Source organism: Mesocricetus auratus, unplaced genomic scaffold, assembly GCF_017639785.1.
Source record: "Mesocricetus auratus isolate SY011 unplaced genomic scaffold, BCM_Maur_2.0 Super-Scaffold_100007, whole genome shotgun sequence".
NCBI lineage: Eukaryota > Metazoa > Chordata > Mammalia > Rodentia > Cricetidae > Mesocricetus > Mesocricetus auratus.
This window is the reverse complement of record NW_024429191.1, coordinates 87,211,918-87,226,968: the sequence shown is the minus strand read 5'-3', so window position 1 is coordinate 87,226,968 and position 15,051 is coordinate 87,211,918. Positions and strand designations below refer to the sequence as shown.

The 15,051-nt window shown below is 39.8% G+C and overlaps 1 protein-coding gene across 2 annotated transcripts in view; it reads left to right on the top strand.

The window, feature by feature from the left end:
* Positions 1-15,051, top strand: part of LOC101829788 (ABC-type organic anion transporter ABCA8A) — a 77,097-nt gene that overhangs the window by 24,328 nt on the left and 37,718 nt on the right. For both annotated transcript variants that reach the window (XM_013113339.3, XM_040750005.1), the window contains 8 exons: positions 5,911-6,067; positions 8,247-8,305; positions 8,901-9,011; positions 10,651-10,826; positions 11,247-11,366; positions 11,546-11,684; positions 12,167-12,257; positions 12,848-12,987. In XM_013113339.3, the coding sequence (XP_012968793.2) occupies positions 5,911-6,067; positions 8,247-8,305; positions 8,901-9,011; positions 10,651-10,826; positions 11,247-11,366; positions 11,546-11,684; positions 12,167-12,257; positions 12,848-12,987 (993 nt within the window). The remainder of the gene's footprint in view (positions 1-5,910; positions 6,068-8,246; positions 8,306-8,900; positions 9,012-10,650; positions 10,827-11,246; positions 11,367-11,545; positions 11,685-12,166; positions 12,258-12,847; positions 12,988-15,051) is intronic.

The window sequence follows — 15,051 nt, the reverse complement described above, 5'->3', positions numbered from 1 at the left end:
TACATCTAAACACTTTGTTATCAAATGTAAAATTAACGCTCCAGAATGCTGTCTTCCTTCCTTCAAAATGTGAATCTCCTGGATCTTTCTTAAAATTGCATTTACAAAGCCTTCTGATACATTTAATTTATACAAAGATTGAATTACTATTACAGAGTCACTGGAAAAGATATTGAATAGCACATGCTGATTAGCATTGGATGAGAAAAACACTCAAAATCTTGCTTCCAGATCCTGGACAGGTGTTTTCTTTCTTTTTTTTTCATTTCTTTTTTTTTTTACTTAATTTAAATTAGAAACAAGTTGGCTTCACATGTCAAACCCAGCTCCCTCTCCCTCCCCTCCTCTCCCACCCCACTTCAACCTTCCCCTAACCCCTCCTCTAATCCCCACTTAATTCTCCAAGGAGGGTGAGGCCCTTCATGGGGGATCTCGAAAGTCTGTCATACGATCTGGGGCAGTGCCTAGGCCCTCCCCCATGTGTCCAGGCAAAGACAGCATCCCTCCACATGGAATGGGCACCCAAAGTCCATCTGGATGACAGAGCTAAATGCTGATATATTGCCTGAGGCCCCAAAGGATGCTGAGGCCTCACTGACACCCATGATCAGGGGGTCTGGATCAGTCCCATGCTGACCTCTCAGCTATCAGTATGAGGTGTATAAGCTCCCCTTGTTCAGGTCAGCTGTTTCTGTGGGTGTCACCCGCCAAGTCATAACCCCTTTATTCATCACTCCTCCTTCTCTGCAGCTGGGTTCCAGGAGTTCTGTTCAGTGTTTATCTGTGGGTATCTGCCTCTGCTTCCTTCAGCCACCGGATGAAGGCTCTAGGATGGCATACAAGGAAGTCGTCAATCATGTTATCAGGGAAGGGCATTTAAGGTGACCTTTCCAGTATTGGTTAGATTGCCAGCTGATGTTATCCTTGTAGGCCTCTGGACATCTCACTAGTACCAGATCTCTCTTCAAACCTATAATGGTATTTCTCATCCTTCTCTCATCTATTCTTCCCCCTACTCAACTCTCCTGCTCACCCATGTCTTCCTCTCCCCTCCTTTTCACCCCCTCTCTTCCTCTCAGGTTCATCACCCTCCAACCCCCAGTCCCATCTCACCTCACTCCCACCCCCACCCATGTGCTCCAAATCCGCTCAGAAGATTCTGTCCTGTTCCCCTTCTTTGGGTTACCATGCATCTCTCTTAAGGTCCTCCCTGTTTTCCAGACTCTCTGGCTGAGGATTGTAGGCTGGCACTCCCCTCTTTCAGGCCTAAAATCCATATATGAGTGAGTACATACCAAGCTTGCCTTTTTGTGACTGGGTTACCTCACTAAGGATTGTTTCTTCTAGTGCCATCCATTTGCCAGCAATTTTCAAGATTCCATTTTTTTCCACTGAGTAGTACTCCACTATGTAAATATATCACAGTTTCTCTATCCACTCTTCGATTGATGGGCATCTAGGTTGCTTCCAGGTTCTGGCTATTACAAATAATGATGCTATGAACATCATCCTTGTTGCATGAATGTGAATCTTGTGGATATATGCCTAAGAGTGGAGTTGCTGGGTCTTGTAGTAGGGTTATTTCCATTTTTCTGAGGAATCTCCATACTGATTTCCAAAGTGGCTGTACAGGTTGGCACTCCCACCAGCAGTGGAAGAGTGCTCCCCTCTCACCACAACCTCTCCAGCATAAATTGTCATTGGTGTTTTTTTTTATTTTAGCCATTCTGACAGGAGTAAGATGGTGTCTCAGAGTTGTTTTGATTTGCATTTCCCTGATGGCTAAGGATGTTGAGCACTTTCTTAAGTGCCTCTTAGCCATTTTAGCCTCCTCTATTGAGAATTCTCTATTTAGTTCAGTAGCCCACTTTTTAATTGGATCCTTTGGTATTTTGGAGACTTGCTTCTTGAGTTCTTTGTAAATTTTGGAGATCAGCCCTCTGTCAGACGTGAGGTTAGTGAATATCTTTTCCCATTCTGTGGGCTGCCTTTTGGTCTTGCTGACTGTGTCCTTTGCCTTACAGAAGCTTCTCAGTTTCAGTAGGTCCCATTTATTAATTGTTGACCCCATTGTCTGTGCTACTGGTGTTATGTTCAGGAAGCGGTCTCCTGTACCAATTCGTTCAAGGATACCACCCACTTTCTCTTCTAAGAGGTTCAGTGTGGCTGGATTTATGTTGAGGTCTTTGATCCATTTGGACTTAAGTTTTGTGCATGGCGATACACATGGATCTATCTGCATTCTTCTACATGCCAGCATCCAGTTATCCTTTTCTTGTCTTATTGCTCTAGCTAGAACTTCAAGAACAATATTGAAGAGACATGGAAAGAGAAGACAACCTTATCTTGTTCCTGATTTTAGAGTAATTGCATCGAGTTTCTCTCTGTTTAGTTTGATGTTAGCTGTTGGTTTACTTTATATTGCTTTTATTATATTCAGGTATGTTCCTGTTATCTCTGATCTCTCCATGATCTTTATCATGAAGGGGTGTTGGATTTTTTCAAAGGCTTTTTATGCATCAAGTGAGATGATAATGTGGTTTTTCTTCTGCAGTTTGTTTATATGGTGAATTACATTGGTAGATTTTCACATGTTGAACCATTCCTGCATCCCTGGGATGAAGCCTACTTGATCATGGTGGATGATTTTTCTGATGTGTTCTTGGATTCAGTTTGCTAATATTTTATTGAGTATTTTTGCATTAATGTTCATGAGGGATATTTGTCTGATGTTTTCTTTCTTAGTTGTGTCTTTGTATGGCTTGGGTATCAAGGTTATTGAAGTCTCATAGAAAGAGTTTGGCAAAGACCCTTCTGCTTCGATTGCGTGAAATACTTTGAGAAGAATTGGTGTAAGCTGTTCTTTGAATTTCTGATAGAATTCTGCATTAAGGCCATCTGGCACTGGGCTTTTTTTTTTTTTTTTTTTTTTTTTTTTGCTTGGGAAACTTTTGATGACTGCTTCTATTTCCTAGGGGTTACAGGTCTATTTAAATTGCTTTTCTGTTCTTGATTTAATATCTATCCAGAAAATTGTCCATTTCCTTTAGATTTTCAAATTTTGTGGAGTGCAGGTTTTCAAAGTATGACCTGATGATTCTCTGGATTTCTTCAGTGTCCATTGTTATGTCCCTCTTTTCATTTCTTAATTTGTTAATTTGCATGTTCACACTCCGTTGTTTTGTAAGTTTGGATAAAGGTTTGTCTATCTTGTTGATTTTCTTGAAGAACCAACTTTTTGTTACATTGATTCTTTGTATTGTTTTCTTTGTTTCGGCTTTATTGTTTTCAGCCCTCAATTTGATTATTTCCTGGCTTCTACTCCTCCTGGATGAGTTTGCTTCTTTTTGTTCCAGAGCTTTCAGTTGTGCTGTTAATTCTCTAGTGTGACTATTCTCCAGTTTCTTCATGTGGGCACTTAGTGCTATGAACTTTCCTCTTAGTACTGTCTTCAAAGTGTACCATAAGTTTGAGTATGTTGCATTTTCATTTTCATTGAATTTTAGGAAGTCTTTAATTTCTTTCTTTATTTCTTCCTTGACCCAGGACAATTTCCTATTTGCTCAATTTCCATGAGTTTGTAGGGTTTCTGCAATTTGTGTTGTTGAATTCTAACTTTAAAGCATGGTGGTCCGATAAGATACAGGAGTTATTACAATTTTTTGTACCTATTGAGGTTTGCTATGTTGCCAAGTACATGGTCAATTTTAGAGAAGGTCCCATGTGGTGCTGAGAAGAAGGCATATTCTCTTGTGTTTGGATAGAATGTTCTATAGATGTCTGTTAAACCCAATTGGGTCATAACTTCTGTTAGTTCCTTTGTTTCATTGTTGAGTTTCTGTCTGGTGGTCCCAGTGGTAAGTGTGGGGTGTTGAAGTCTCCCACTATAACTGTGTGAGTTCTTATGTGTGATTTGAGTTTTAGTAATGTTTCTTTTACGAACGTGGGCACCCTTGTATTTGGGGCATAGATGTTCAGAATTGAGACTTCATCCTGATGGATTTTTCCTGTGATGAATATGAAATGACCTTCTTCATCTCTTTTGATTGATTTTAGTTTGAAGTCTAATTTGTTCAATACTAGGATAGTTACACCAGCTTGTTTCTTAGATCCATTTGATTGGAAAATCTTATGCTAACCCTTTATTCCGAGGTAATGTCTGTCTTTGAAGTTGAGGTGTGTTCCTTGTATGCAGCAGAAGGATGGATTCTGTCTTCATAAACATTCTGTTAGCCTGTGTCTTTTTATAGGCAAATTAAGACCATCAATATTGAGGGAAATTAAGGAGTGTTAATTCCTGTTTGTTTTTGACTTGTTGTTGGTCATGTAATTGTGGATTTACCCCTTTTTTCTTTTGTCTTTTGGTAAAGTTGGATTATCTATTGCACATGTTTTTTTGTGAGCGTAGTTACCTTCCTTACATTGAAGTTTTCCTTCCAGTACTTTCTGTAGGGCTGGATTTGTGGATATGTATTGTTTAAATCTTATTTTGTCATGGAATATCTTGTTTTCTCTATATATAGTGATCAAAAACTTTGATGTGTATAGTAGTCTGGGCTGGCATCCGTGGTCTCCTAATGTTAGTAGAATATTTATCCAGGACCTTCTAGCTTTCAGAGTTTTCCATGGAGAAGTCAGGTGCAATTCTGATAGGTCTACCTTTGTATGTTACTTGGCCTTTTTCCTTTGCTGCTCTTAATATTCTTTCTTTATTCTGTTTGTTTGGGGATTTTACTATTATGTGGCAAGGGGACTTCCTTTTGTGGTCCACTCTATTTGGTTTTCTGTAGGCTTCTTGTACTTTCATTGGCATGTCTTTCTTTAGGTTGGGAAAGTTTTCTTCTATGACTTTGTTGAATATGTTTTCTGCAACTTTGAGCTGGGTTTCTTTACCTTCTGTAGCTATTATTCTTAGATTTGGCATTTTCATGGTGTCCCATATTTCCTGGATATTTTGTGTTAGGGATTTGTTGCCCTTAAGATTTTCTTTGTTTGATGAATCTATTTCTCCTAGTGAATCATCAACTCATGAGATTCTCTCTTCTAACTCCTGTATTCAGTTCCTGATCATTTACTCACCTTTTCTAGTTCCAGCATTCCTTCAGACTGTGTTTTTTTTTTATTGTCTCTAATTCAGCTTTCAAACCTTGTGCTGTTTGAATTGTTTCTTGTCATTTTTGGTTTGTCTTTTCTTCCATTTCTTTAAAAGATTTTCTCATTTCTTCTTTTAGTGTTTCTATCATCTTCATGAAGTTGGTTTTTAAGTCATCCTCTTCTGTTTCATCTGTGTTGTGATGTTCAGATCTTGTTGGTGTAGGGTCCCTAGACTCTGGTGACGTCATATTGTTTTTTTCAGTTGTTGAATTTGTTCTTGTATTGTTGTCTTCCCATTCCTTTCTTCAGTGGGTACAGATGGTGTCTCTTTCTTCCCTGGTGAGAATGGGTCCAAGATTCTCTTTCTGTGGGTGCAAGCAGATCCAGTTCACTGATGGGTCTCTTGGTGGGTGCAGATAGGTCTCTGATACACCCTCTTCCAGTGGGTGGGAGCTCTGCCCTTTGTACTCTGCACTCTGCCTTCTGCCCTGAGTGGGGATGGGCTTAGGCAGGCTCTCTCAGAAGGCTCCTGGTAGCTTGGTCATGCGGTCATGCGGTCATGCGGGGGAAAGTCGAGCTTGCTGCAGTTCCTGGTCCAGGAGATCCCAGAGAGCTTTTTCATGGTATTTTATCTTCATTTTTCCTCAAATTTTCATTGCTCATGTAGTTAATTTAATATCTTCATATTTTCTTTATATCCCCAATGTCAAAACACTGTTAGACAGCTTTTGCTTGTGTTGAACTGCATTCACATTTAGAGGTGAAGATGGGATTTTAAAACACTGGCTGACCCCATGTGTAATTACACTGTTTTAGTAGGTGAATATGGACGACAGCACTCACCCTGGTTTTTCCTGAAGCCCTCATTTTGGTCACAACAAAATCAAGCCCTTGACAATGAAATTGACTATGAGTTTTCTGATGACTCATTTGAACCCGTGTCTTCAGAATTCCATGGGAAAGAAGCCATCAGGTGAGATCTCATGTGGTGCAGACGACAGCCAGTTTGGGGCAATGCTATCTTCAGCCTAAAGCCTACTCCAGTCACACAGTTAAGCCACACAATCCCTCCTTTGAGTCCTTCATGGGGGTCTTACCTAACCTCATCCCCAGTGCCTGTAATTTCCTGTCCTGCATTTTTTTTGCTTTCTTTTATGATTTATTTTATTTTTAAGTTTAAATTTAGATTAGAAACAAGGTTGCTTCACAAGTCAGTTCCAGGCCCCTTTCCCTTTCCCTCCCCTCTTCCCGTGCCCTCCTCCCAACCCCCCCATTATCCCCTCATTTCCCCAGGGAGGGTGAGGCCCTCCATGGGGGTGTCCATAGTCTGTCATTTCATCCAGGGCAGGGCCTAGACCCACCCCCAAGAGTTCAGGGTGAGAGTGCATCTTACATTGTTGGATGGGAGTCCAAAGTTCATGTATATACTCGGGATGAATACTGATCTACTGCCCAAGGCTCAATAGATTACCTAGGCCTCCTCACTGACACCCCCATTTAAGGGGTCTTGATCAGTCTCATGCTGGATTCCCAGGCTGATGCCTGGGATTCAAGAGTTAACCTTTGTCAGGTCAGCTGTTTCTGGGGTTAAACGAGCCCAGTCTTAATCCCTTTGGTCATCAGTCCTCCCTCTCTGTTACTGGCTTTCTTGAGTTCAGCTCAGTGCTTAGCCGTGGGAGTCTGCCTCTTCTTCCCTCAGCCACTGAATGAAGTTTCTGTTTCCCAGATTCTCTGGCCATGGGATTGTAGGCTGGCACTCCCCAGATCTGTGTCTAAAATCCATATATGAGGGAGTACATGCCATGTTTCTCTTTTTTGTGACTGTGTTACTTCACTCAGGATGGTTTCTTCTAGTGTCATCCATTTGCCTGCAAATCTCAGGATTCCATTGGTTTTTTTTGCTGAATAGTACACCATTGTGTAAATGTACCACATTTTCTCTATCCACTCTTTGGTTGAGGGGCATCTAGATTGCCTCCAAGTTCTGGCTATCACAAATAATGCTGCTATGAACATAGTGGAACAGACATCCTTGTTGTATGAATGGGCATCTTTTGGATATATGCCTAAGAGTGCTGCATTTTGATTCTTTTAAAAACCATAACACACTTCTTTAAGTGCCAGACTTTAGAATAAGACACTAGCAGCCACAATTCAGCAAAACTCCTCTCTGCCTGTCACTTACTGCTGCTGTTCTCTCCTCTTAATATTTCTTCCTTTATGCATTCATTGTTCCAGCAAAGAAGACAAAGGAAAAGGGATAAATCAAGTGACAAGGCTGGAAATTGGCACAACATGCCTTTTAGTCAGGCACACCTGCATCCTGGTCTGCAATAAAGTACCTGTTTCATGTAGTGCTAGTTGCGTTTGTTTCAAATACGGAAGAAATCCTCAAGGTCTTTATGCTTGCAACTCTTACTTTAAAAAATATTTTTGACTTATTCTTTGAGAATTTTATGAATATATGTGCAGTGTATTTCAATCATATCCAGCACACCACTAGCAACTTCCAATTCTTCCAGGTCCCTCTAACATATCCTTCTACCATGGACTACTGCATTGGCATGCTACATGAAACACTTTCTTAGTCTTCAAACTAACTGCCATACATGTACTGTTAGTATTCCTTTCAGAGCAGGAAAGCAGAATTATGGGGGATAATTGTATTTGTCGGTTATTAAAGAAAGTATAATGATAGCTAGAAACTTCTGATGTTGTTCGTGACATGTCTTCTTCTTGTCATTCTCTACTGCTTGACTGATCTACAGAGATTCTGGGCTTCATGAAGATGTCACCTCTACCATCTCTATGTTGCTACATTTCCTGCTCAGTCTTGTTATGTTAGATGTCTTGCTGTATCCTCATCTAGCTCCCCATCACTAGAGGTGGTGTGGCTCTGGTCAGGAGTAATGCTCATCATCGAGAACAATGTTCAAGCCTCAGGCCACACCAAAACAAGCAGCTCTCAGGCACTGGTCAGTTTTTAAAGCATTAAAGTGCTGTTGCCATCTAAGCACAGCTAAATGAAGTTCACATGCTTTCCCTCATATTCTTGCACCCAAATTTATCCAGATCCTTCAACCAAGCTCAGAGCTAGATAAGAAAGAGCACCGCGGCCTTGTAAACAATACACTTCTTTCTGTCTTCCCCAGAATCAGAAGACTTACAAAAGAATATACAGAAAAGTCTAAGCTCACAGAGGCTTTGAAAGGTGAGTAATTAAGACACAGAAAATCTTGACCTTTTGGTCAGTTGACTTTCTCTCTGTAAGCCATTCTAGACTTTGTAAACAGGTGTTGACCCTCATGTTGTTGTTTTGCTTGCCTCCTGACTGACCTAATGTTGCCATGCTGTGTAATTTTTGTAATCACATGAGAGATGTAGACTAGTAGGAAACTTAACGACATATTTGTCTACCACTTATAGTTCACTATGTCAACCGCATGATCTTCTTTAATATTGCATGTACATTTGTGAAGGGAGGGAGCAAAATTTCTTTTGGCTCCTAGGACTTTCAGTCAGATAATAGCACTATTGATTTGTTTCAAATTTAAGAAATCATCAAATGGTTATAATGTGCCAAGGTGTTGCTATTGAATCTATGTATGTAAAGTTTCAATTTCAATAAAACTGCATACTTCAAGGCTTTGAAGGTGAAAAATTAAGGCATTAGTTTTGATTTAATAAGTGGATGAAAGTATACTTTCATAAATTTTAGCCACATTCTAAAAATGCATAGGCACGATATGACCCCTGCATTAAACCTACATTTGTGATTTTAAAACTTTATGCCATTTCCCTTCCAGATCTGTCATTGGACGTATATAAGGGTCAGATCACTGCAATCCTTGGTCACAGTGGAGCTGGGAAATCAACACTGTTAAACATCCTTAGTGGGCTGTGTGTTCCCACCAAAGGTAAGAGACTTTCCTCAAGATTGACAAGTGGATCTTTGATGCTTTTGTTAGACATCTGAGCATTAAGTAAAGACAGAGATAATTAAGCTCATAGAGATTGACATTTTATTTGTTTTTTTTTTCGAGACAGGGTTTCTCTATATTGTTTTGGAGGCTGTCCTGGAACTCGCTCTGTAGACCAGGCTGGCCTTGAACTCACAGAGATCCGCCTGCCTCTGCCTCCCAAGTTCTGGGATTAAAGGTGTGCGCCACCAATGCCCGTCAAGATTGACATTTTTTATTTAAAAATGTATTTCATTTTACATACTAACCCCAGTTCTCCGTTGCTCCCCCTTTCCCACCTCTCCCCTTCCCACCCTTCAACTACTCAGAGAGGGTAATTCTTCCCTTGGGGAGTCAACAAAGTCTGTCATACCAAGCTGAGGCAGGACCAACTCCCTGCCCCCTGTACCAAAGCTTAGCATGTTATCCCACCTTAGGAAATGGGATCCAAAAGCCAGGTCATGTACCTGGGATAAGTCCTGCTCCTACTACCATCCCACCCCACCCTACAGATCAAGCCATATGAATGTAATCAACATTTAGAGGGCCTAGTTCAGTTCTATGCAAGTCCCCTGGCTGTCAGTCCAGAGTCCGTAAGCTCCCACTAGCTTGGATAAGCTGTCTCTGTGGTTTTCCCAATCATGATCTTGACCCTCCTTGCTCATAAGATCCCTCCTGCCTTTCTTCAACTAAAAAATATGAGCTCTGCCCAGTGCTTGGCTGTGAGTCACTGCATCTGCTTCCATCAATTACTCAGCAGCAAAAACATCTTGAAATTTTCAAGCAAATGGAGGGAACTAGAAAATGACATCTAAGATATATTATTCTTTTAAAATTTTATATGATACTAACTGAACTGTACAGAATTTAGTATTTATGAATATTCAAATTTTCATAGAATTCATAGTTTCAATAGATATTTATCACATATATTGATAACATTTTTATGTATAGATAAAGTACTCTCAAAACCCGGCAACTTTTAAAATACCATCATGTATTATTTGTCATGTAGATGGGATGACTGAAAAGGTCTCTCAATCCTACTGTTTGACTGTAGCTTATTGCCTAGAATGGCGTTACCTATACACCTGAGATTTTAGCTGCAATATTCTCTTTCTCCTCATATCTGTCCCTCTGTCACTCTAGCTCTGTCTTTGTGTCTGTCCATCTGTCTCCCCTGTCTCTGTGCATCTTTCTAGTTGTCTCTCTGTCTCTGTCTCTCTCTCTTTCATCTCTGGAAAATTTCTAGGGCTGAGGTTCTAAGGATTTTTGAGCAGTAAGAGAGAATCAATGCCAATGTGAAACAACCGTCTCATGTTCTCTTTCAATATTATTGACTCGCATTGCTCAAAGCAAGTTATATACATAGCTAAGAGGTTAGAGAATTGACTTCATTTCTTAATGGTAAGAGGTAGGATGTACCATATTCTCAAATACAGGTGAGATAGAATACTAAAATGAAACTTGGAATAGACAAATCACCAGGAGTAAGATAAAATCATGTATTTCACTTTATTTTGTAAAGTTTTTAAGTTATAGTAAGGTAAAGATGCTGTTTTATCTTGATGATGTCTTTTGAAACCCCTGTTTATAGGTTGGGTCACTATCTACAATAACAAACTGTCAGAAAAATCGGACTTGGAAAATATCATCAAGCTCACTGGAATTTGTCCACAATGTAATGTACAATTTGATTTCCTCACTGTACGGGAAAATCTCAGGCTGTTTGCTAAGATAAAAGGGATTCGAGAGCATGAGGTGGATAATGAGGTACACGGCATGCTAAGACTAACATAAAAATTCCAACTGTGTCTAAATCAATGTTTGATCCACTTTACTTTGATTTTTTTTGCATTAAGTTGCCTGCATGCAAATCAGTGTATTGAGGTTGGCTGCAAAAACTTAGGAATAACAAACGTTTATGTGTAACCTGTGATATTATCTTAGATCATTAATCTTAAAAATGTCTGATATAAGAAGTGATCTTCTTCGTCTTCAAATGAGATTGAATTATGAAGAGGTATATAATTTCTTCCAAGTATATATCAAGTAAACATGGAGTTACATGAATCCCAAGCAGATATTACTGCTTGTTACAAACCATTACACTTTATTATATAGTGTCAAAAGTGTTAAAAAGCATTCTAGTTATAGCTTAAATGTATTTTTGTGTGGTGCGTGTATGTGTAGGTACAAAGAGTTTTGATGGAATTGGAAATGAAAAATATTCAGGATACCCTTGCTCAAAACCTAAGTGGTGGACAGAAGAGAAAATTGACTTTTGGAATCGCCATTTTAGGAGACCCTCAGGTAAGTCAATGAAGTTTCAAAGAGAAAGTCAAAAATTCCGTGTGGAAACAGCCTTCCACAAAGGTACTATGATGGAGGTGATGTGGTAGAGCTGTGGGTGCCAGTCAAGTAGATACCTAGCCTCTGTCTTGCCTGCTTCTGTAGTCAGTGAAAATTCTTTCATTTGATCCCTCCTCTAGATTTTCCTACTGGATGAGCCCACTGCTGGACTGGATCCCTTCTCAAGGCACCGAGTGTGGAATCTCCTGAAGGAGCGCAAAGCAGATCGAGTGGTCGTCTTTAGCACTCAGTTCATGGATGAGGCTGACATTCTGGCTGGTAATTGCTAACTTCCTTAAGCATCAGGATGAGGACTTGGGTCTGAAAATCTTGAATTTTTTTTCTCGCTGTTTTTATGTTGCTGGATGCGATGACCCGGGTCCTTCTGACAAAGGTATGGGGTGTCTGTATCCCTTCACATTCTACAGTACTGAGATGACACACAGCACGGCCTTCTTAGGAAGTTTACTAATTTCAAGATAATTGTCATTCAGTTGAATGCCATAATTTAATAAATCAATTCGAAATGTTTGTGCATGATCAGTTAATGTTTACCTATATCATAAATTTCCATGTAACTCGTTCCGTTAAGGTATTTGACACATAAATTATCTACATAATCATCAGAGATGATGGTGGGTCTTTCTAACCATAATTGCATCTGACTTTTAAAGTTGTATCAACTCCTATACATTTCGCTATACCTCATGGTTTTTTTCTAAAATGAATGATACCTCCCTTCTTGGCTTCTTCCATTTTAGATAGGAAAGTGTTCATCTCCAAGGGGAAGCTAAAGTGTGCAGGCTCATCTCTGTTCCTGAAGAAGAAGTGGGGGATTGGTTATCACTTAAGGTAGGCCTTCTAGGGGCAGGTGGGGGTAGATGAGAACTGGGCTCGAGAAAAAAAGGAGAAGGGACACGGGGAACTGAAAGGATGAGCAGGGGTGGCTACAATCAGCATACGTTGTAGACGTGTCTGAAATTTTCAAAGAATTAATAAAAATATATTTTAAAATAAAATATGTGCATAAGTGTACTGTGTGTGTGTGTGTGTGTGTGTGTGTGTGTAGGAAGAAGTAAAGGGTGGAAGAGTGGGCAAGGTTGGAATATAAGATACATGGCATATTGTAGAGGAAATATGAGAAAATATAGTATAGATGTAGTTAAGTGTCTACACTATTTGGTTCTTCTAAAGTCTTACAACTTTCTCAACCCTGACAAGATTCATTTTAAACATCTTTGCTATCACTAACCTAGAATAGTAGCATTATCTCTTAACTAAAATCCTAGTTAATTTGTAGTGTATTTGCATTAACTAATTTACCTCTTTATTTCAAGTTTGCATAACTTGCTTTTTACATTGAATTTATAAGTGCTCTTTTTAAGTTATTTTTGAATGTTGGAGATTGCTTGAAATAACATATTCCACTTTTTAAATAACAGTTTGCAGCTGAATGAAATGTGTGTGCCTGAGAGAATAACGTCCCTCATCAAACAACACATCCCTGATTCCAAATTGTCAGCAGAAAGCGAAGGAAAACTGAACTACATATTACCCCTAGAAAGAACAAATAAATTTCCAGGTAATTCATTATCCATGAGCTATAACATGAATCCACAGTAATAGTCAATAGCATGGAGCATCATGTTGGTTGATCATGTATGAAGTACAATACAAGTGTTTGATGGGACACATCACTCAGAGTCCTCATAACAGCAATAAAAGCTTGATACACTGGCTGTCACACTTTCTGCACAGGAAACAAGCAGAGAGAATGAGTTAGTAAAAGTCACTGTGTGAAGGTGAATTCTGCCTCCAACCCCATCTTCTGAGAAGTGAGGACCTGTTGAATCCTTTGGTCATTGTTTCAAACCCTAGAACTTATTCCTGTTTCCTGACTTCTAAAGACGGTGGTGCTAAATGCAGGTTCACAGTAGCAGTGTCTCGTTCATACCAGATAAAATGACCCTCATTGTTGCTTTCAATTTGAAAACCGAGTTGTATATATCTTATCAAACAGTAGAAAATAAAGCACAATTTTCCACAGGTATGCCGCACCCGCTGTGCAGCTTGGGACTGAGAATCTGCAGAGGGTGTCGGGATTGATGGCACAGAGACCAGTCGGTGGTGAAAGAAGGCTTGGTTTTATTCTTACTCTGGCTGGTTATGCACTCTGACACCAGAGGCGGCAGTAGGGGGTCAGGAAGAGGAGGTTAGTCATTGGATAAGGGTGAGCCCTTATCAGGAAATTATTGCTCCAGTAAACATTTCTTATAGGTACCAGATTGTTTTTAGTAAACATGTTTTTAGTAAACATGTTTTCTTTGTGGTCGGTTACAGCTGCCTGCTCCCAGGCTGATTGGGAAGTGGGCCTCTGGCCAAGGTCTCTTGTTCCCACACAGGGAAAAAAAAATAAAAGAACAAAGTCAGTAAGTAACAATAAAAAATGGGAGTTTATCAAAACCTTCAAAGAATTCGTGCATGGGTGTGTGAGTGTATGAGAGAGAAGTACCTGGGTCATAATGGCGTATGCTGACAGCCAGCAGAGCTGAAGATGCTTGCACAGCCAGTGCAACATGTGGACTGTTTCATAAATATTCGGAAATAAGAACACGCTGGAGAGATTTTAACATAACATCCAATGACTTCTAAGTAAGTTTCTTGTTTGTCACAGTTTTCAGTATCCTTGATGTATTACAGCAACATGATAGCATTCATAAATCTGAAACAAACACAGTGACTTAAAACTTTTGGTTTCACTTATTGTCTAAAGGTCTCATTTTTTTGAGGCTATTTTTTTCTGGCTTGAATTTAGAAAATATCCTTGTTGTCAGGCCAGTGCATGAAACAGAATAATTGTGTTTGGTTTTCAGGGCATTTGCCCCAGATCATAGGGACTGTGAAAGCCCATATTAAGTGAATGAGACCAGAATATATATATATACACACACACACACACACACATACACAAAGGCAGTGTCTTGGTTACTGTTCTATTGTGTAAAGGGTTACCATGGCCATGGCAATTTTTGTAAAAGAAAGCATTTAAATGGGGGCTTGTTTACAGTTTAAGAGGGTTGACTCATGACCATCATTGTGGGAAGCATGGTAGCAGGTTGGCATGGTGCTGGATCAGTAATTGAGAGCTTTACACTCTGATCCTAAGGCATCAGACAAAGAAAAGCCTGGTCCTGGTGTGGGCTTGAAGCCTCAAAATCCCCCTCTAATGACACACTTCCCTCAAGTACATACTTATTCCTAAATCCTTCTCAAACAGTTTCAAAACTTGTGCCTGAGTGTTCAAATATATGAACCTACAGGGGCCATTCACATTCAAATTATCACAGGCAGATAAGTTACTAGTCATGGAAGTTCAAATATATACTTTGTTATGAAAATATAAATATGCTTTAGAATCATGAGGAAGTGTTAACCTCGCTATAACCATTCCACTTAAAAAGGTTTGTATAGTCTAGAAAACAACAGGGCTTCAGGTAGAGTGAGGCCTGGCAATCGGTGCTCACTAACCACTGAAGACTGTGGCAGTGCCTCAGCCAGCAACTGTTAGCTGCCATCAGCACCTCAGGGAAAGGTGAGATCTCATGAGCATCTTTCCATTCATGGATCAACACAGAAGGGCCTAACC